The 21,408-nt window shown below is 41.0% G+C and overlaps 1 protein-coding gene across 1 annotated transcript; it reads left to right on the plus strand.

Moving 5' to 3' along the window:
- The first annotated feature begins 129 nt into the window (after positions 1-129).
- On the plus strand, positions 130-18,967 carry LOC109999640 (cytochrome P450 2J4-like). The gene is made up of 9 exons (XM_065950485.1): positions 130-408; positions 2,184-2,346; positions 2,462-2,611; positions 2,925-3,085; positions 11,966-12,142; positions 12,258-12,396; positions 14,486-14,673; positions 14,770-14,911; positions 18,068-18,967. The coding sequence occupies exons 1-9, from the start codon at positions 208-210 to the stop codon at positions 18,241-18,243; spliced, it is 1,497 nt and encodes a 498-aa protein (XP_065806557.1). The 5' UTR covers positions 130-207; the 3' UTR covers positions 18,244-18,967.
- Positions 18,968-21,408: the final 2,441 nt, after the last annotated feature.

Raw genomic sequence — 21,408 nt, forward strand, 5'->3', positions numbered from 1 at the left:
TGTGTAACTTTATTTTATAAAACCTTAAAGTGTTTTCCAAAATGTTAATTTTTCCCATGCTTTGTAAAAATTATTTTGGAGGAAACAAGCACAAACAGGAAAGGATCATGTAATCGCAACCTATCTTATGATGTTTCTTCTTGACTGAACTTTCAACCTGTGTGGACTTCAGTCCCTGTAAATAAGCAGACAACTAAAAGTCAACAGATGGAGGCCATAAAAAGTCTACTTGGATTTGAGTGGATGGACGGAATAAGTATTGTGATATTTTTGTGTGTTTTTGTGCTGTTGGCTGATATTTTGAAGAACAGAGTCCCGTCAAACTTTCCTCCTGGACCGTGGGCTCTCCCACTGATTGGAGACCTTCATCGCATCAAAGCCAGCAGGATCCACGTGCAGCTCTCAGAGGTTTTGTAGAGGCCATTCATACATCACTGTCCAGTGAAACATCTGATCATTGAAATATAAAATATTTAAATATATACCTTTTTTTCCGCAATTGAACACTTTCTAAAATTAAATATTACTCTTACCTGACTGACTTCGTGTTTTGCAACTTATTCATGTAAAATAATGCCAGCAATAAACATGATTACTGTGGATGAGGACAACAAATTCACAAGAAGAAAAAATCTATTTAACGTTTGCTATTCAGCAGCTTTAGACAAAGTTCAAATGTGAAATTTAGATAATCATTAACTTTCAAGCTGTGATTTCCCTTCTCCTGAGCCCCGGAGGAGATACACAATCACAATCAGTTTGCAAAACCATCCTAATGGTTACTATTACATGTGCATTCATTTGCAGTTTTCTGTATTCTGTTTTGCAACAATTTCATATTGAATTGTGTGCATTTTTGTGACGGGAAACGTATATAAAAAATAAATGTTCTTATTTAAACAATGAATCATATGTACTGTAGGTCCTGCATGAATTTGACATTTCAGCAAGATTTAAAGTCCCTTCATTCAATTAACAATAATAACACAAGCACAAGAACCCAAAAATGAACAAAACACCACGACAACAAAGCATCCCACGGATAAGACACCCAACCAAAAACCCCAAAACCCCAACATTAAAACCCAAACAAAAACCAGACCCACATCAGAACCCAAACATCATATAAGAACGCGGACAAATAATTAGGCCTATTAGAACCTAAACATCATAAAAACCTGAACACCATAAGAAGTCAAACATCATGAGAATCAGCAAAATCCAAACATCATAAGAACCTGAACATCATTAGAACCCAAACATCATAAGAACCCAACAGTCAGCAGAACCCAAACAAAAACCAGACCCACATCAGAACCCAAATATCATATAAGAACCCAAAAATCAGCAGAACTCAGACATCATAAGAACCTGAACACCATTAGAACCCAAACATTATCAAAACCAGAACATCATAATAACACAAACAACATAAGAACCCAAACATTATAAGAACTCAAACATCCTAAAAACCCGAGCATCATAAGAACCCAAACATCAGCAGAACCCAAACATCATCAAAACCAAAACATTATAATAACACCAACATCATAGGAACTCAAACAAATAATCAAAACCCAAACATCATCCGAAACCAACCATCATAAGAACCCAAACATCATTAGAACCCAAACAACATCAAAACACAAAAATCAGCAGAACTCATACATATGAATCCAAACACTATAAGAACTGCAATGTTTAATTTTCTCACGCTCTTCTATCGAGACAAGTCTTAAACGCTCAACAAACTCATTAAAGTGCATGAGAACACAAGGCAGTACACATCTATTAAATAAGACAAAAAGACAAGTACAGCACACACTTCACATGGTCCAACTACAGGTTGATCTATGGCACTTAGCATGGGCTCGTCTGCTAGCACATTTATTGTTCATAAAATCAAACTTTTAGCTTACTCAAACATCAAAACTGCATCGTCATGAAAGTCTTTACGTGTCACTAAGTTTTTTCAGACATGTTGGCTTTGTTTATGACCATAAACATACCTGGAAAAAAGGAATAATAATCACAAGATTGATTCTGTTATGTTTCCTTATTAAGAATTTAGTAGAAGTTATTCTGAACTATTAGTGCATAACTTTTTCACTTGTCACAACAGCCGGGTGAGTGTTTGTGATGTCACAGATCCACCTGAACACCTGTCTGCTCTGTGTTCTCAGTTTGCAGAGAAATATGGAAAGATTTTCAGCCTGCGGCTCTTTGGTGGAAGAGTTGTGGTCATCAATGGCTACAAGCTTGTGAGAGAGGCCCTGGTCCAAAAAGGGAAGGACTACGTCGATCGCCCCTTCGTACCTCTATCTTATGCAATGATGGGGGACAAGGGTACTGCTTTTGCATTGCGTGACTGGTTGTATTTATGCATATATTACCATCGAGCTTGTTGTTAAATTCTTATTCCTTAATGTGTTCAGTATAATATGTTTGGTGTCTCTAAAAGGTCTGGTGATGTCAAACAACAATCCATGGAAGCAACAGAGGCGATTCGCTCTTCACACTCTCAGGAACTTTGGAGTGGGCAAGAAGACCCTGGAGCAATCCATCCAGCAGGAGGGCCAATATCTCACCAAGGCTCTTGCCAATCACAAAGGCAATAAAAAAGTCAAAGCAGCAACTGACAAGAATACGATCCTGAACTAGTCTTGTAGTCCTGTTTTCCTCCCTTTGTCTTTAGTCATCATAAATAATCTTGTGGTAAACATTATCTTTAAACTTTGACACACACAAAACCGAGCAACAAAGGATCATAAACCATATAACACATCTGGTATCAACCTGATGATAATCTATTATTACAAGCTTATTGACAACTTGGCACAGCAGTGACTTAAATACATATTTAAATAAGGTCTGTGTCTTCTTCTTTTTCACAACTCTGTCTACATTTTCTCTTTACCTGACAGGACAGCCTATGAATGCTCAGCCACTGATAATCAGTGCTGTGTCCAACATTATCAACTGCCTTGTGTTTGGACATCGCTACGAGTACGCTGACAAGCGGTTCCAGAGTATTCTTCAGGACTTGAAAGAGATTGTGTTCTTACAGGGAAGTCCAAGTGTACAGGTGAGTCACTTTGTAAACTATATATAAAACTCTTTTTAAAGATCTATATTGGGCTTTTTATGCCTTTATTTAATGAAAGGACAGTGGACATGGTCAATAAATCAGGGAGAGAAACAGTGGGGAAAGAGATGCAGGAATAGAGCCATGGGGCTGCCTGCACTCAAGGACCACAGCCTCTGGACATGGGGCAAGCGCACCAACCACCATGCCATACCCGTCATACTGTAAACAAGATGCATTGCAGACCGTTACTAATACAAAAACATCATAAACAACATGAAACTAAACAAACAGAAGGGAAGAGCATTACAATTAAGGGTACATTTTAGGTTGCAGCCCACAATGTATCGTGTAATTATTTAGAGGCTACAGTGTAATATTTTGTACCCCTGTCATACGTACAAAAACATACAACAAGTCTAGGTAATGGTCCAGGTACTAGTTTGATATCAGGCATTAACTATTGCAACTCCTTACTGGCAGGTCTTCCTGCATGCACTATCAAACCCCTGCAGATGATCCATCCAGGTCTACACTCCCTTCCGCCCACTACGCTCTGCCAATAAAAGTCACCATTCAATCTGCAGAGTCCCTTTGCACCTTTAAGGAAAAGCTAAAGACCCAGCTCTTTATGAACACCAACAAACTTAATGACAATGATGATGATATTTAGGATGCTTTTGATGCTGGTTAGAACGCTCAAGAAGAGCTGTCGATGAATAAAAAATAAAAAATAATAATAAATCAAACAAATGGGGGGAAGAAGAAAAAAAAGGAGCGATATATATGTGTATATATATACATATATATATTACAATAACAAGAGATTACTAAAATAATTACAAATAAGAAAGGTAAGTAAGCAAAGGTTAAGGCAGTAAAGTGTAACAGCTTTTCCGCTTTATCAAGGGTTGAATACAGGTTGAGTATGGGCCTCTTCAAGAAAATCTGTGCTTTCTCCACTCCAATATAGGTTAAGAAGGGTCCCATATTTTATAAAATGAAGAGGGTTTGTCCTTGAGCCAGTAGGTCATGGCCTGCAGGGGTATGAGTTCTATTATACTTCGTAACCACATTGAGAGCTGAGCAGATTTGTCAGAGATCCACTAAAGTAAGATGCACCTCCTAGCACCAAACAAAAAAACATCAAGGCGTTTCAACATGTTGGGTTTAGTATTAATTGCAGAATATAAACCAAGAATACAAGAAGCTGGCTTAAGATCTAAGTTTTTACCAAACATTACAGACATTTCTTTACAAGCATTTACCCAAAACGTTTTGATGAAAGGACAATTGAAGATACAATGGAAGTATGTCCCTTCAATAACCTTACATTTATTACAAATCTTTGAAAGAGAAGGGTTGAATTTATTCCGTAGCGGTGGTGTAATTTGAAGCCTATATATAATGTTGAATTACATTACCTTAACCTTGTTAGTGGACAAACACCCAGATGAACCAGACCAATACCCTTGTCTGACCAAAATGTGAATGCACAATCTACTAGGCTAGGGGGAAAGTCTGGATTCGGATAAATGGGGGTAAGTCTTGAAAGACAGTCTTCCCGAGCCTCTGTTTTCCTAATAGTTCTCCATACTTTTAAAGTGCTAAGGAGGAGGAAATTACCTTTTACTTTCTCTGAAACCCATCTTTTAAGAAATATACATAAAATAATAAAGAGGAATTTTGTCCAGAGGGGCAGCCTCTATGTTGAGCCATGTAGATTCCGGGTCATTTCTAAACCATTTCCAAAGACAACTGCCAAGGCAAGCCAGTTGGTAGTATCTAATATCGGGCAAAGCCAGTCCACCCTCTTCTAGTCGGGACTGCAGCTTCTGTAGTTTTAATCTAGCTCGTTTATTTTCCCATAAAAAGGATGATAATGAACTGTTTAAAAAAGGGATTGATTTTCTGGTCAAAAGAACTGGGATCATTTGAAAATCATAAAGCAACTGAGTAGAATAGAGCAGTCCACTCTTTTGGATTTTGCGAGCCCGGCCGCAGGGAGCTGGCTGCATGCTGGACGGATGCTGCTACATGCTACATACTACGGGTGAGCGTATTGCATCATTTCCTGTTCTGTTCTCCGCTGTACTGTGTTGTTCAGTGCTGATCGTTAGAGCTAAAAGCTTAATTGTTAATTTTGCCTAGTTTCTTACGACTGTTGTTTCCAACACACTGTACGTACATACAGTATGTAGAAGTAATTGAAAAGCACTCTTTCTCTCAAGTGACAAACCTGCAGTTTTGTTTATTTTAGCTACCTACTCTTAGCCTAGCTTAGCAGTTAGCTTTACAATGGCTTCTTTTTCTGTCTCTCCCTCTCCTGCTCTCTCCTGCTCTACGTGTCAGATGTTAAGTTATTCCTTGTCCTCCTTTAGTGATAATGACACACGTAAGAAATGTAGTTTATTTGAGCTTTGGAGGCGAGGGTGTCTGAGTTAGAGAGACGGCTCCACACCATTGAGTCAGAGTCATCGTATGCAGCAGTAGTTAGCCAGCCACCTGTAGCCGGTGCGGGCCGACATAGCTTGGCTTCCCCCCCGGTAGCCCCCGAGCAGCCGGGAGGCAGTGGCAGGGTTACAGTCCGAGGGAAGCATAGTCGAAAATCGAAGCATACGGTTCCCCACCAACCACTTCACGTTTCAAACAAATTTTCCCCACTCAGCGACACACCCGCTGAGAAAAAAACTCTGATTATTGGAGACTCCATAGTCCGAAACGTGAAGCTAGTGAAGTCAGCGGGCATAGTTAGGTGTATACCCGGGGCCAGAGCGGGCAACATTGCATCTCATTTAAAGTTGCTGACAAAGACTAAAGGTAGATTTGATACAATTGTAATTCATGTCGGCACTAATGACTCCCGACAACGCCAGTCGGAAGTCACAAAGGTTAATGTGGACTTCATAGATAACTGGCAGTCTTTTTGGGGAAAACCTGGTCTGCTAGCTAGAGACGGCATCCATCCCACTTTGGACAGTGCGGCTTTATTATCTAGAAACATAGCAGAGGTTGTTAGTCCAAAACCTTGACAACAACACAGAGTTCAGACCAGGAGGCAGAGCTGCAGTCTCACGCTTCTCTGCGCCTCCCTTAGATCTGTCTCCCAGTCACTATAGCTGTAATTCTGAATCCAACTGTAGTTATACTATAGGTACTGTGTCTGTCCCCCGGTCCTGACCCGTTTTTATAAGCCATCCAAATGTAGAAAAAAAGGTGTATATCGTCAAAATCTCATTAGAATCAAAACTACGAATACGATTTTGCAAAAAAAATCAGAAAATTCACTGTGGACTTTTGAACATTAGGTCCTTATTAGGTCCTTAGCATCCAAATCTCTTTTAGTGAATGATCTGATATCAGATCAGCATATTGATTTACTTTGTTTAACTGAAACCTGGCTGTGTCGAGATGAATATGTTAGTTTAAATGAATCCACTCCTCCTAGTCATTTTAGTACTCATATACCTCGAGACACCGGACGAGGTGGTGGAGTAGCAGCTATTTTTAATTCTAGTCTTCCGGTTAACCCTCGACCAAAGCTGAATTTTTCTTCTTTTGAAAGCCTTGTTTTTAGTCTTTCACATCCAGTCTCAAGAACCTTTCAGCCAGTTCTAGTTGTTGTAGTTTACCGCCCTCCCGGCCCATATTTTGAATTTCTATCTGAATTTGCAGAATTTTTATCAAATTTAGTCCTTGGCAGTGATAGAATAATTGTTGTAGGTGACTTTAATATCCATGTGGATGTTGATAATGATAGCCTTAGCACAGCTTTCATGTCACTATTAGACTCTATTGGTTTCACCCAGGGTGTAAACGAACCTACTCATCGTTTTAACCACACCCTGGATCTTGTTTTAGCTTATGGAATTGAAATCCAAAACCTTACAGTTTTCCTAGAAAATACTCTTCTATCAGACCATTTCCTTATTACTTTCGACTTTGTCCTACCAGAATTATCTCTGCTTAATAAAAAGGTGCTCTCTATAAGTTTATCTGATAGTGCTGTAGCTAGATTTAAGGAAGCTATTTCAGCTGTTTTTGATTCAGTACCGTGTTTCAACCCAGTTGGAAACGCTTATGATAGTTTTAGTCCCTCTCAGCTAGATCAGTTTGTTGATAGTGCAGTGGATTCGCTGAGAGTTACACTTGATTCGATTGCTCCCCTAAAACAGAAGGTCATCAAACGGCAGAGACTAGCTCCATGGTTCAACTCAGAAACCCATACCCGAAATTTTGAAAGAATATGGCGCTCGACCAAAACAGTAGACTCTCGTTCATTCTGGCAGGATAGTCATAGAAAATACATGAAGGCTCTATGTGACGCTCGAGCTGCCTACTACTCCTCTCTAATCAAGAAAAACAGCTGACAGAGAGTCATAGCTCCATTGAGCCTTGTATTCCTTTAGCCCTCAGCAGTAATGATTTCCTGAGCTTTTTCAACAAAAAAATTCTAGACATCAGAGACAAAAAAAAGACTCCTGCCCTTACCTGGTGCAGATACATCTGATATGACAGAGACAGTTCCAGGACCTGATATTAGTCTAGACCAGGGGTGCCCAACCTTTTTTGAACCAAGATCTACTTTTAAAGTTGCCAGTCTGCTGAGATCTACCAGTCCACATAATGAGCCATAGCCTTTACCGACAGCCTATAAACGCATTTAATACTCTAACAACAAACAGAAAATAATATCAGATATAATAAATGAGAGTTCTGTAAAAAATAATGCAATATCGACATACTTTTTTTAAAACTCTTATTTTAGAGTAGGCTACATTTTAATATTACGTTTGTATTTATATCACATATGTTTTTCCCTTAATTTTGTTTACAACAAACAACTTTAATCTGTGTGGAGATGTTCACAGACTACAGCAGGCTGCTGTGAGATGATGTTGCTTTTGTTAAATTAGCTGCAGACACGGTGAAAGTGAACGGAGTAAAGTCCAACCGACCGTTTGACCGGGTCACGTGTGTTCCCGCCTCGGTCCGTCAAGATCACGGATCAACTGTGTGCTGTAGCACTAAAAGTAAAAAGTAAAAAGGTTCGCGTGGTAGCTGGCGCTCCAGTGCAAGTGTGTGTGTATGTGTGTGCGTTTGCGCTGTATGTTTGTGTGCCCAGCGATGCTCACAGTCATGACAGCAGAGAGGAGCAGAGAAAAGTAGCTGCAGCTACATCAAATGCGTTTAATACTCGTAGCATAGTTTCTATATATGACTTTTTTGTAAAACATTTACCCCCCCGGTTTTACCTGCACGTCCTTGCGCATGCCTGCATTCTCTTTCTCTTGCGCGCTCTCTCTCTCTCGCTCCCCCGCTCGCTCCCTCGCTCGCTCTCTCATGCACGCAGCAATTTCATGAATAAATGAAAAATTAAATACAAACAGGTCGGAAGTATACTTGGGCTCCCAACACAGGTATCGTGTGTGGGAAACAGTGCAATGAGATGAAATTGAAATCACTTTTCTATTTTACAATTGTATTTTATATTGACTAAACATCTCGCGATCGACTGAGAATCAGTCAGCGATCTACCTGTCGATCGGGATCGACTGTTTGGGCACCCCTGGTCTAGACTGTTTTTCTCCAATCGACCTTTCAGAGCTAAATTCAATTATTTCTGCGTCGAAACCGTCAACCTGTCTTTTAGACCCAATCCCAACCAAGCTGTTTAAGGAAGTCTTTCCCTTAGTTAGCAACTCTATATTAGATATGATCAATATGTCTTTACTGGCAGGCTATGTACCACAGTCATTTAAAGTATCTGGAATCAAACCTCTACTCAAAAAACCTACACTAGATTCAGGAACTCTAGCTAACTATAGGCCTATATCCAACCTTCCTTTTATCTCAAAGATCCTGGAGAAAGTGGTAGCTAATCAGCTGTGTGACTTTCTCCATGACAACAGTTTATCCCCTCCGGATTGTTTATGGACGGCTTGCCTCCCTCCACCCCCTCTTCCTGCATTTTATCCCATCTTTCCCCCTATCCCCTTCCAACCCTGGCGCAGTCTAGGCCTGTAAAGGCTGTTTCATCATGAGCCGGGGATCCAGCCGAAGATTTCTGCCTTTTAATAAGGCAGTTTTTTCTTACCACTGTAACTTTTGCTGCTTTGCTAAAGTGCTCATGATGGATAGGCCGGGTCTTTGTAATATAGCAATAAGTAAGGTCTTTTACCTGCTTTTTGTAACATAACAATGAGTATGGTCTTTTTACCTGCTCTTTTGTAATGTTAAAAGACAAAGAGTAAGGTATTTTACCTGCTTTTTGTAAAGGGTCTCGAGATAACACTTGTTATAAGTTGACACTATACAAATAAAAATTGATGATGATGATGAACACAAGCACGGCGTGTCGGCAGCAACCATCTCACGGCTATATTGCTATGTTGCCACCACCTGCCGCTGCCAGCTCAGCAGCCAAGACATAATGCCTGCCTGTCGGCAGTGGTGAGGACGAGGAGCCGGGGCTGGCTCGAGCTAGTGCCGACTGGTAGTGTCGGTGCTCTCACTGTTTGCTTATGGACACAGACATAGAGTCAGTTTTCTGTTTTCCAAGATCAATTCTGGAAGAAATTTTTGAATCAGTTGAGGAAACGGCCTTATGTGTTGAAGTAAATATGTCTGTTAATGTTTTTATTACTATATTTCTACTGCTATACTGTATATTTTGGAGAAACTGTATCTATCAAATTTCCCTCAGGGATTAATTAAGTATTTTTGATTCTGAACTAGAGGACCTTAGTGGGAGTGGCCTGCGGTGCTGTGCATTCTTTCATCAATGCATCTTGGCTCATCAACATGAGCCAAAAAAAAAAGACACTTTCTGCCTTTTCACGGCCAAGAAGGCACCAACTTCAAAATGTATTTCACATTTCTACTACATATATGACCCAATGTCAATACTGATTCATGTTTCAATGGGTGAAGTATCCCTTTAGGAATAACAACATGTCATCGGCGTAGAGAGAGATTTTGTGCTTATGGGGACCTATATCAATACCTGTCACCAGAGAATCGCTCTGTATTACCTCTGCCTAAGGCTCTATTGCGAGAGCAAACAAAAGCAGACAGGACACCCCTGGCGGGTGCCACGCCCAACCTGAAATGTAGGGGACTTCCAGCCATTTATAAGAACTGATGCTCGAGGGGAGTCATATAAAAGAGAAATCCATTTAATCTCCCAGGTCGAATTTGGAAAGAACATTCAATAGATAAGGCCACTCAACTCTATCAAAAGCCTTTTCTCAATCAAGGGAAACCACAATAGCCTTAGCTTTCAAATTAGTGCCACACTGGATAAGGTTCAGCAACCTCCTAACATTATTACAGGAATTTTGGCCTACGATGAAGTCAGTCTGATCTACTGAAATCAGGTCTGGAAGAATGTTTTCTAATCGTCTAGCCAGAATCTTTGCTATAGGCTTTCTGTTGAAATCAAGCAGGGCAATTGGTCTATATGAGGAGCAATCCTTTGGTGGTCTGCCCTTTTCAAAATTATTGAAATGTTGGTGTCCATCATAGTTATGATGTGATGTGATTTTTTTGTGCTCTGTCTCTAGTCACTTCCTGTCAGCACTTGTGTGTCCGATTGGATTTAAAGTTGTTTGTTTGCACTTCCTGGCGTTGTTTGCTCCTCTCTAGATCCTTGCTTCTTACTCTTTGATGTTAGTAACATTGGATAAAAGTGTCTGCTAAATGAATTGTGATATTTGGAGAGTGCCACCCCAAAAGAGTGGGCTGCTCCTTCCACGTGTGGAGTGAGCCTCTGCCTCAGCAAAGGAGTTCAAGTATCTTGAGTCTTGGGGCAGCTGCGGCTCAGTTGGTAGAGTTGGTGGTCTTTCAACCGGAAGATCAAGGGTTCAATCCCCAGCTACTACAGCCACATGTCCGATGTGTCCTTGGGCAAGAAACTTAACCAAAATTGCTCCTGCTGCTTCGTCGGCGGCGTGTGAATGTGTATAAATGAGATTACTTCTGATGGTCTCACTACACAGCAGCCTCTACCATCAGTGTGTGAATGTGTAGGTGTGACATGCACTGTAAAAGCGCTTAGTAGTAGTCAGAAGACTAGAAAAGAAATATACAAGCTCAAGTCCATTTGCTATTGACCATTTTGTTCACGAGTACGGGTAAAATGGATTGCAGCATTAATGTGAGCATTGCGTAGAACTGTCATGGTGAAGAGGGAGCTGAGCCTGAAGGCAAAGCTCTTGCTTCCCAGGTTGATCTTCGCTCCAACCACAAACTGTAAATATTATATATTAAATACAGACTATGGTTCCAACCCTCACCTGTGGTCAGGAGTTTTGTGAAGTGACCTAAAGAATTAGAACTGGACTAAAATGGACTTTCCTCTGGAGGGTGGCTGGGCTCAGCCTTGGAGAGAGGATGAGCAGCTCTGACATCCGAAGGGAGCTCGGAGTAGGGCAGCTGCTCCTTTGCATCGGAAGGATTCAGTTGAGGTGGTTAGGGCATCTGATTAAGATGCTTCCAGACTGGGCTGTTCTCCATCAGCTGCAGAGAAAGAAAACCTCTGAAGAAGGGAAGTAAAAAAGAGGAATATTTCCATTTTGGCCAGTGATCTCCCCGTTACACACACGCTTCCCTGAGGAAACACAGATTGACCAGTGAGGTGATTGAACACAAGACATTTATTTGATTTTTAATATTGCTGCAGCTCAGAGTCTTTACATCAGAGCAACCATCAACACATTTCAGTGGAATTAAACTCTTTGAGTAGATGATAAACCACCAAGAGGTTTCTGGAGCACACGTCCACAATGTTTTGCCTCATCTACAACGGCCAGCACCTTTGACTTGTTTAGGTTTCAAACTACCGCATGCTTAACTGATTACTGCCTCCATACTCTGTAGATTTATAACACGTTCCCCTGGCTGATGAAGTGGCTGCCTGGATCTCACAACAAGATTTTAACTATGTTCAAAAGGATCGTTGACTTTGTTGAAATCAAGATCAAAGAACACAGAGATAGTCTAGACCCGTCCTCACCAAGAGACTACATCGACTGCTTCCTCACAGAGATGGGAGAGGTAAAAGTTTACATGTTTGGAAGTCTTTGTGGTAAATTTTGTGTGTGTTGTGTTTGCATATTGTAATTGAATATGCAAACTTGTACTTGACACTGTCTTTTTGTTTTATTGATAGAGAGACGACAAAGATTCTAGTTTTGATATCGAGAATTTGTGTTCTTGCACTCTGGACCTGTTTGGTGCTGGAACTGAAACTACTACCACTACTCTATACTGGGGACTGCTGTACATGATCTACTACCCTCAAATACAAGGTGTGTGTGTGTGATAGTGTTTAAGTCATATATGTCCCCTCCCATGCCTGCTTAGTTTTGTAAAGGTTTTAGCAGGACTTCATAGTATCAGAATTCTTAAACAGGAAAAGTCAGTTCATCTCTCAACCGAAAAGTCAGGGGTTCAACCGGAAAGTTGGGGGCAGCAGTAGCTGAGTCTGTAGGGACTTCTGTTAGGAGCCGCAGGGTCGCCAGTTTAAGTCCCAATGCGGACCATAATATGGAAGTTGGTCTGGTAGCTGGTGATGAGCAAGAGTACTGCAGAGGTGCCCTTGAGCAAGGCACCGAACCCCCAACAGCTCTGGTGCGCTCCCAGCCGCACTCTGACTTCTCTCCACTAATGATGTCCACAGGTCACTGTGCATGGGTGTGATTCAGGCCTATGTGTGTGAGAAGCATGTCTCTTAATAACAGAGTGTAAACCAGAATTTCCCTCAGGGATTAATAAACAAATTCAGAGATTCCAAAAAATTAAATCCACAGCCCCTGCATCAACATGTCCGATGTGTCTTGGGCCAGACACTTAACCTCAAGTTGCTCCTGCTGCTTTGTCAGCGATGTATGAATGTGTATGAATGGATGAATTAATACTGATGGACTCTTTAGACAGCAGCCTCTACCATCAGCGTGTTATGAATGGATGAGTTAATACTGATGGACTCTTTACTCAGCAGCCTCTACCATCAGGGTGTTATGAATGGATGAGTTAATACTGATGGACTCTTTACTCAGCAGCCTCTACCATCAGTGTGTGAATGTGTGTGAATGGATGAGTTAATACTGATGGAGTCTTTACTCAGCAGCCTCTACTATCAGCATGTGAATGTGTATGAATGGATTAGTTAATACTGATGGACTCTTTACTCAGCAGCCTCTACCATCAATGTTTGAATGTGTATGAATGGATGAGTTAATACTGATGGACTCTTTACACAGCAGCCTCTACCATCAGTGTGTGAATGCGTATGAATGGATGAGTTAATACTGATGGACTCTTTACACAGCAGCCTCTACCATCAGTGTGTGAATGCGTATGAATGGATGAGTTAATACTGATGGACTCTTTACTCAGCAGCCTCTACCATCAGTGTGTGAATGTGTATGAATGGATGAATTAATACTGATGGACTCTTTACACAGCAGCCTCTACCATCAGTGTGTGAATGTATGAGTTAATACTGATGGACTCTTTACACAGCAGCCTCTACCATCAGTATGTGAATGTGTATGAATGGATGAGTTAATACTGATGGACTCTTTACTCAGCTGCCTCTACCATCAGCGTGTGAATGTGTATAAATAGGTGAGTTAATACTGATGGAGTCTTTACTCAGCAGCCTCTACCATCAGCATGTGAATGTGTATGAATGGATTAGTTAATACTGATGGACTCTTTACACAGCAGCCTCTACCATCAGTGTGTGAATGCATATGAATGGATGAGTTAATACTGATAGACTCTTTACTCAGCAGCCTCTACCATCAGTGTGTGAATGTATGAGTTAATACTGATGGACTCTCTACACAGCAGCCTCTACCATCAGTATGTGAATGTGTATGAATGGATGAGTTAATACTGATGGACTCTTTACTCAGCAGCCTCTACCATCAGCGTGTGAATGTGTATGAATAGATGAGTTAATACTGATGGAGTCTTTACTCAGCAGCCTCTACCATCAGCATGTGAATGTGTATAAATGGATTAGTTAATACTGATGGACTCTATACTCAGCAGCCTCTACCATCAATGTTTGAATGTGTATGAATGGATGAGTTAATACTGATGGAGTCTTTACTCAGCAGCCTCTACCATCAGCATGTGAATGTGTATAAATGGATTAGTTAATACTGATGGACTCTTTACTCAGCAGCCTCTACCATCAATGTTTGAATGTGTATGAATGGATGAGTTAATACTGATGGACTCTTAACTCAGCAGCCTCTACCATCAGTGTTTTAATGTGTAGGTGTGACCTGCGGTGTAAAACGCTTTGAGTAGTCAGAAGGAAAAAAAAGTCAATTTCCAGTTTATCTGGTCAAATTACTTGTTTTATCTTTTCCCCGTATACAGAGAGAGTCCAGGCTGAGATAGACGCTGTGATTGGTTCATCCAGAGTGCCCTCTCTAAATGACAAAGAAGACATGCCCTATACTAATGCAGTCGTTCATGAGATCCAGAGAATGGCCGACATCGTTCCCCTTAATGTGATCCGCATGGCAACCAAGGACACAACACTCGACAAGTACACAATCCCAAAGGTACATGATGCACATTGTAGCATTCTGCTAATAATCAGTCCTGTTGTTATTTTAGTATGGATTATCAAATGTCCTTCATAAATGTCGTTTCCTCAGGGCACCATCATCATGCCCACCTTGAACTCGGTTCTTCACGATGAGGCGATGTGGGAAACTCCGCACTCCTTCAACCCTCAACACTTTCTGGATCGGGACGGCCAGTTTAGGAAGAGAGAGGCCTTCCTTCCTTTCTCAGCAGGTTGGTCAGTTGTTACAACTCCATCAAAGCAACATTAAAGTGGAGTCAGTAGAAATATTCGTGACAGTTCGTAAACACCCCTCCTTCTGGGCTCAACGCCCCCAGAAATGTTATCACTGCCGGTTAACTGTGAACGTTTGCTGCTTGTTCCTACACTGCAAGCAACCAGAGATTATTGAGGCCCTGACACACCATGGAGATTGTCGGCCGTCTGTCCTAGTTGGAAAAATCTTTTCGTATCAAAACAATATACACAACAATATACACAGTATATCCGCATTCTTCTCCGTCCTCTTCCGATTTCTCCTTTTTGGAATGACGATTACAGACTACCGCTGCCTGCTGGCATGGAGAGTTATTTTCTCTTACACATGCACAGAACTTACGCCTTTGGCTGTAGTCTTTACGGTGTGTTCAAGTGCAACTTTTTGGCCAATAAGACAAAGGCGATGTGAGGCGAAGCCGCAGGCGGCCTTCGTTGCCACTAGTTTCTTGCCATCTGCTTGGTGTGTCAGGGACTTTACATTTGTTGTAATGGAAAAGACGATTATTTAGCACGTTAGCACAAGCTAACCAGCTGTGTTTGGCACCTGCCTGTCCAACAGAAAGCAGACCAACTCCAACCCAAGGTTCACACTCACTTTGCAACGAGCTTCACTGTGATTATATTTTCTCTTCTTTGCTGCTACTTCCACGTCCGCCATATTCGACGGTTTCAATGGCGTACAAGTGCTGAATTGTATCCACTCCTAAACTTACCAGTGTGCTTTCATTGGCTGGGTGTAACATACCATCTCCCCGCCCAGAAACATCCCAAGTCAACCAGAACAGTAAAAGTCTGTATTTTATTTTGAAGGAACAAGATGCTGACTCTGTCTTTACTTTAGGAGAAGTCTGTATTTTATTTTGAAGGGACAAGCTGCTGACTCCACCTTTAATGTTATACACCAAATGATTTCCTGAAGAGAATTTCTAAAATACACAACATTGCCCACCTGTCTGGCTTTTTGCCATATCTGGGACAGGATCGTACAATGTGTCTTACAATAGTCTGTGCTTGTTTCAGACTCCGAGCTGCAGCAATATTATAAATCAAATAGAATAGAGTAGAATAGAATTACTTTATTGATCTCAAACTGGGAAATTGTGGCGTTACAGCAGCAGGTTATCCAACACACAATATGAGTAAAAAACACAATGTTAGCAAATCTAAACACAATATAATATTCAATACAAAGTAAATAAGTACTAAAATATCAAAAATAAGAATGTGACTATATACAACCAGGATTTAACTAAGCATTACTAGTCTTAAATAAGAAGATTAAATATGGAAGATTGAATGTAAATGTGAAAAAACAGAGTCGGAAACGGTTGTAAATCAAATATGAAAGATTAAATGTAAATGTGCAAAAACAGAGCCGTAAATGGTTCTAAATTAAATATGAAAGATTAAATGTAAATGTGCAAAAACAGAGTTGTAAATGGACAGTATTGACATAAGTTAAAGTGCATGAGTGTGACATAATAAGCAGAAACTATACAATATAACGGCGAGTAGACAGCCAAATGAAGTGAACATGAGTGCAGGGATAATTTGTAAATTTAACATGTGCAGAACAGATTACAGTATGGAGAGACAGATATTATCATGATGTCAGTTCTCTGCTCGCATGAGGTGAGCTGCTGTACAGAGTTATGGCCTTTGGTAAGAAAGATTTCTTGTATCTGTCCTTGTGACAGCAGAGTTGTATCAGTCTGTTGGAGAAGCTGCTCCGCTGTTTGTCCAGTAAGGTGTGCAGAGGGTGATCAGGATTATCCATAATGGATAACAGTTTGTTAAGAGTCCTCCTCTCTGTCATCACTACAAAAGAGTCCAGCTTGCAGCCTATCACAGAGAGGCCTTCTTGATGAGTTTTCCAGTCTCTTAGTGTCACCAGCTCCAATGCTGCTCCCCCAGCAGACCACAGCAGAGAACAGTGCACTGGCCACAACAGACTGATAGAGGATCTCCAACATCTTGCTGCACACGTTGAAGGATCTCAGCTTCCTCAGAAAGTAGAGTCTGTTCAGTTCAGAGTTCCAGTTCAGTTTGTTGTGTATGTTGACACCCAGGTACTTGGACTCCTCCACCACAGACACATCCTCTCCCAGGATGCACAGCGGTGGTGGCTCTGTCCTCTTCCTTCTGAAGTCGATCACCATCTCCCTGGTCTTATCCAAGTTCAGAATCAGGTGATTTCTTCCTGTCCACTCCACAAAGTTATCCACCAGCTCTCTGTACTTCCCCTCTTGCCCATCCCTTATACACCCCACCACCGCAGAGTCGTCAGAAAACTTCTGCAAGTGGCATGACCTGGACTTGTACTTAAAGTCAGAGGTGTACAAGGTGAAAAGGAAAGGAGACAGCACAGTCCCCTGTGGAGCTCCTGTACTACTCTCCACCATTCCAGACTGAACACTGCCAAGTCGGACAAACTGTGGTCTGACTGTCAGGTAGTCAGTAATCCAGGAGATGATGGACAAGTCCACACCCATCAACTGCAGCTTCTCTTCCAGCAGTTGTGGCTGGATGGTGTTGAATGCACTGGAGAAGTCAAAACAAGTGATTCTCACAGTGCAGCCGTTTCCTTCCAGATGTGAGTGAGCACGCTGCATCAGGTAGATGATGGCATCGTCCACTCCCAGGTGTGGCTGGTAGGTAAATTGTAGAGGGTCAAGGGATGGTTTCACCTGCGGCCTGAGGTGGGTCAAGATTAGCCTCTCCAACACTTTCATCACGAGATGTGAGAGCCACTGGTCGATAGTCCTTGAGATCAGATGGTGTCGTCTTCTTTGGGACCGGGACCAAGCAGGATGTTTTCCACAGAAGCGGTATCCTCTCCTGACTCAGACTCAGGTTGAAGAGGTGTTGCAGAATCTCAGACAGCTGGCTGACACAGGTCTTCAGAACCCTTGGGCTAATGCCGTCCAGGCCTAGAGCCTTGCTAATGTTTAGTTTCTCCAGCTGTCTCTTCACCTGGCCAGTTGTTAGAGTCTTCCGGAAGCGGAAGAAGTTCACCATGCTGGACGTCCAGAAGAACGGAGTGCGCTTCACTAACGATAAATAAATGTCTTGTGTTCAATCTCCTCACCTGTCGATCTGTGTTTCCTCAGGGAAGCGTGTGTGTATCGGGGAGCCGCTGGCCAAGATGGAAATATTCCTCTTTTTTACCTCCCTTCTTCAGAGGTTTTCTTTCTCTGCAGTTGACGGAGAACAGCCCAGCCTGGATTTTGTTTTAGGATTCACTCGCAGTCCCAAACCTTACCGGGTCTGTGCTGTACCCCGATAAACAACCAGCTGTCCCAGACTCAGTCAAGTTTCTGTGAAGGAAAATTTCAACAGAAAATTTAATTTGTATTCTGTGTCTTAATTTGTTTCAATTATTGCTGATAAAAGGTCACATATTCTGCAGAATCCACTTCACCACGTTTCTCTAACTCTAATATGTGTCCATAGTCTGTCTACAAAACCCCCAATCATGAGAAAAGTCCATCCTCTTCATCTTTTGCCTGCTCCACTTTTCAGAAAATGTGTGCTCAATCAGGCCTTTCAAAGATTTTCCCTTCATGACATCACAAAGGGCAGTAACCCCTCCCCCAGGTGGGTGACACTCCCACAGCTAGGTGTTTGTTCTGCCCTCTGAGTCTGCCTTCTCACCGTAAACAATAGGACATGGAGCTAGAAAGCCTGAGTCACCCAAGCCCTTCCAGAGAGGGGTGTGGTCGGACAAAGCTCATTTACATATTTAAAGGTACAGACACAGAAACAGCCTGTTCTGAGCAGGGCTGAAATAGAGGGGTTTATAGACATGATCAAATACAGGATCAGAGTGGATTTAGAACAAGAAACTTCCCACACATGATTTGGGGAGCTCTGAGTTTTAATTAAACTGGTTAAAAAGGAGGGAACATGTGACCTTTAATTCTTTCACTTTTCAAACGCTATAACGTCTGATTGTTCCATGTCAAGTCTTACCAGTAAAAATAAATTTGAAAATGGGTGAGCTTGAAAAAGTCTCAGTCTGTTTATTTTTCCATGAACATACCTGCATTCTGGAAATCAAAGGGACTACAAACATTAGCAACCATCACAACTAAAGTAGATATGTTTTTTGTTTTGTTTTTTTTTAACATTGGAGGTGACCTTCTTCAAGCTTACAGTCTTTCTTTTTTTAAAAGAGCCTTCCTACTAAAAGGCGGACTGTATTTAAGTGTCAGTTCACAAACAACAATGGCCTCTAATGTATCTATATTGGGTTCTTTTTCAACAAACCTATAAACAGCTAAAAAGTGGCTCTTCGTTGAGATCACAGAAGTGAAAAAGATTACTGGATCAACATTTATGTATTCACATGTTAACATTTGATGGAATATATATGCAGTGGCGTGCCTAGAGGGGTGACATGGGGCCCCTTGAAAACTGATAAGCCACCCCAGGTGCCTCTCCAAAACACTAAACTATGACTGGCTACTTGCCTTGTCAGAGGTGGTACTTGTGTTTCAATTGAATATTCAGGCCAGAAGTAGTTTTCTTTACATGTCAATGTAGTTAGTAGTTTTAAGTTTTGTTAATACTTTAAATAGACTGTGAATGTATTTATTGAATAAGAAACAACCTGAGAAAATGAATGAGTCTATAAAAAATGGTGGGGAGCAGAGGGTATTTTTCTTTTACCAGAATCCCTCTGTGACATCACAAGGAGAGCGAATTAGAAACTGAACATTTTTCTCTGTGTTGTAAGACTTATGCAGACCACAAACAAAGGACTGGATGGGTTTATTTCACATTTTGTGTCAGTAGACACTCAGGTTACCCAACTAACTGTTCAAAAACACTGTACAAGTGGATTTTTCAATTATATTTATTTTAAAATATGTCTCCTTTAGGCAGAATATGCTATTTTTCACACAAATGTAATATAAATCAAGTATATCCTCTGAAAATAACTCTGTGAGTCATGACTGTCTACAATGGGTGTAACACCCAAGTCCCACCGTCTGTGATGCTTTCAGAGTTTTCCGAGTCCTATCTTCAGTTTGTTTACATCGCCCGGACGGCCGGCCGGTTCATCCCCTCGTGTATAAAAGTTGTTTAATTGAGGGACTAGAGAAAAGAAGAATAACATATTGTACTCACTGCTTAATTGAATGTCACTGCTTTTTTATAACACAGTAATTTCAGGTAAATTTACATGCAGTGTGAAGATACAAGCATAATACAGATAGCTAGCATTAGCAACAATGCAGCGCGAGTTGTTTTGATTTCATGTTGGTGCTCAAGGGCGACATCTGCTGGATCAAAAAAAATGGCATATAAAGCCTTTAAAGGCAGAATATGCTATTTTTCACACTTAAATGTAATAGATACTGTGACAGTGACATATTCTGCCTTTAAGCACTCAGATCAAGATCTCTTTCACATGGTGGCCTGTCAAAGAGGGCAGCATCACACGTCATAATGAACTTTACATGAATATGGAACAGTTCACAAACAATAAGATAAAGTGCAGAAGTCGTGATGACAGATTACAGTTCAAACACATCAGGCACTGTCCAATGATCGCGTGTTTTTGGTAATTTAAGATTGAGCCAAAGGCTTCAAGTGAAATGAGATCTGCTGGTTTCAAATCATTTTGGAAAAAGTGCCCTGTAGGGGGCAGCAAAACTAAAAACTCTTTTCCCGAGCTCAGTGTTATGAAGGAGTATTAGGGCCACATTAAGGGGGAAAGCATTTCGAGAATAAAGTCGTAATTTTACAAGATAAAAGTCTTAATGTATCAGAATAAAATCATGAATTTACTAAATTATTGTAAATTTCTGAGAATGAAGTAAGAGATTTTCTTTTTAAAAGTACTTTAAATTGTGACTTAAATTGGGACAAACGTCTTCTTTGCATCACCACTCATAGCAATAATGCTACACACTGTGTGTGTTTTTAATAACATAATGTGTATGTGTATGTGTATAATAAGTGTACATACCTTGTATTATTCTATTATTGTATTTTTTCTCCCTTTATTTAACTGATGTAAATATGTTTGATTTTTAACTTGTTCTTTTTATTTTTTTTGAACATTTTTTATTCAGCTTTACACATTTATATTTCAGTGTTTTTCCTGCATAGAGAATTATTTGGCGCCCCCCAAAGAGGTTTTACCCAGCGCCAAAGGAAAATCACTAGCACCAAAAGAAAAGAAAGACGATTCAAATTGCAAATCAAATCCTCTCTGAACGTATGTTAAAAATATCAATACATCAGACGACTGCTGAACAAGCAGAACATAAACTTAAATACGACGTCTCTGACTTCTAGCAGTCATCTCCCCTCTCATCCGTTTACGCATGTGGCTCGCGCTGGATAGCCAGCTGATTGACTGTTCGTTTCTTTTGACTGGTTCTGGACGCTCTGCTGACACCCACGAGCGCAAATGAGGGTTGATTTTCCGTTTAATTTC

This window comes from Labrus bergylta, chromosome 22 (genome assembly GCF_963930695.1).
Source record: "Labrus bergylta chromosome 22, fLabBer1.1, whole genome shotgun sequence".
Classification (NCBI taxonomy): domain Eukaryota; kingdom Metazoa; phylum Chordata; class Actinopteri; order Labriformes; family Labridae; genus Labrus; species Labrus bergylta.

Coding starts and splice junctions, on each gene's coding strand:
- LOC109999640 (XM_065950485.1), top strand. CDS start 208: ATGGAGGCCATAAAAAGTCTACTTGGATTTGAGTGGATGGACGGAATA. Junction 2,347..2,461: donor TGCAATGATGGGGGACAAGG/GTACTGCTTTTG, acceptor TGTCTCTAAAAG/GTCTGGTGATGTCAAACAAC. Junction 14,674..14,769: donor ACAAGTACACAATCCCAAAG/GTACATGATGCA, acceptor TCGTTTCCTCAG/GGCACCATCATCATGCCCAC.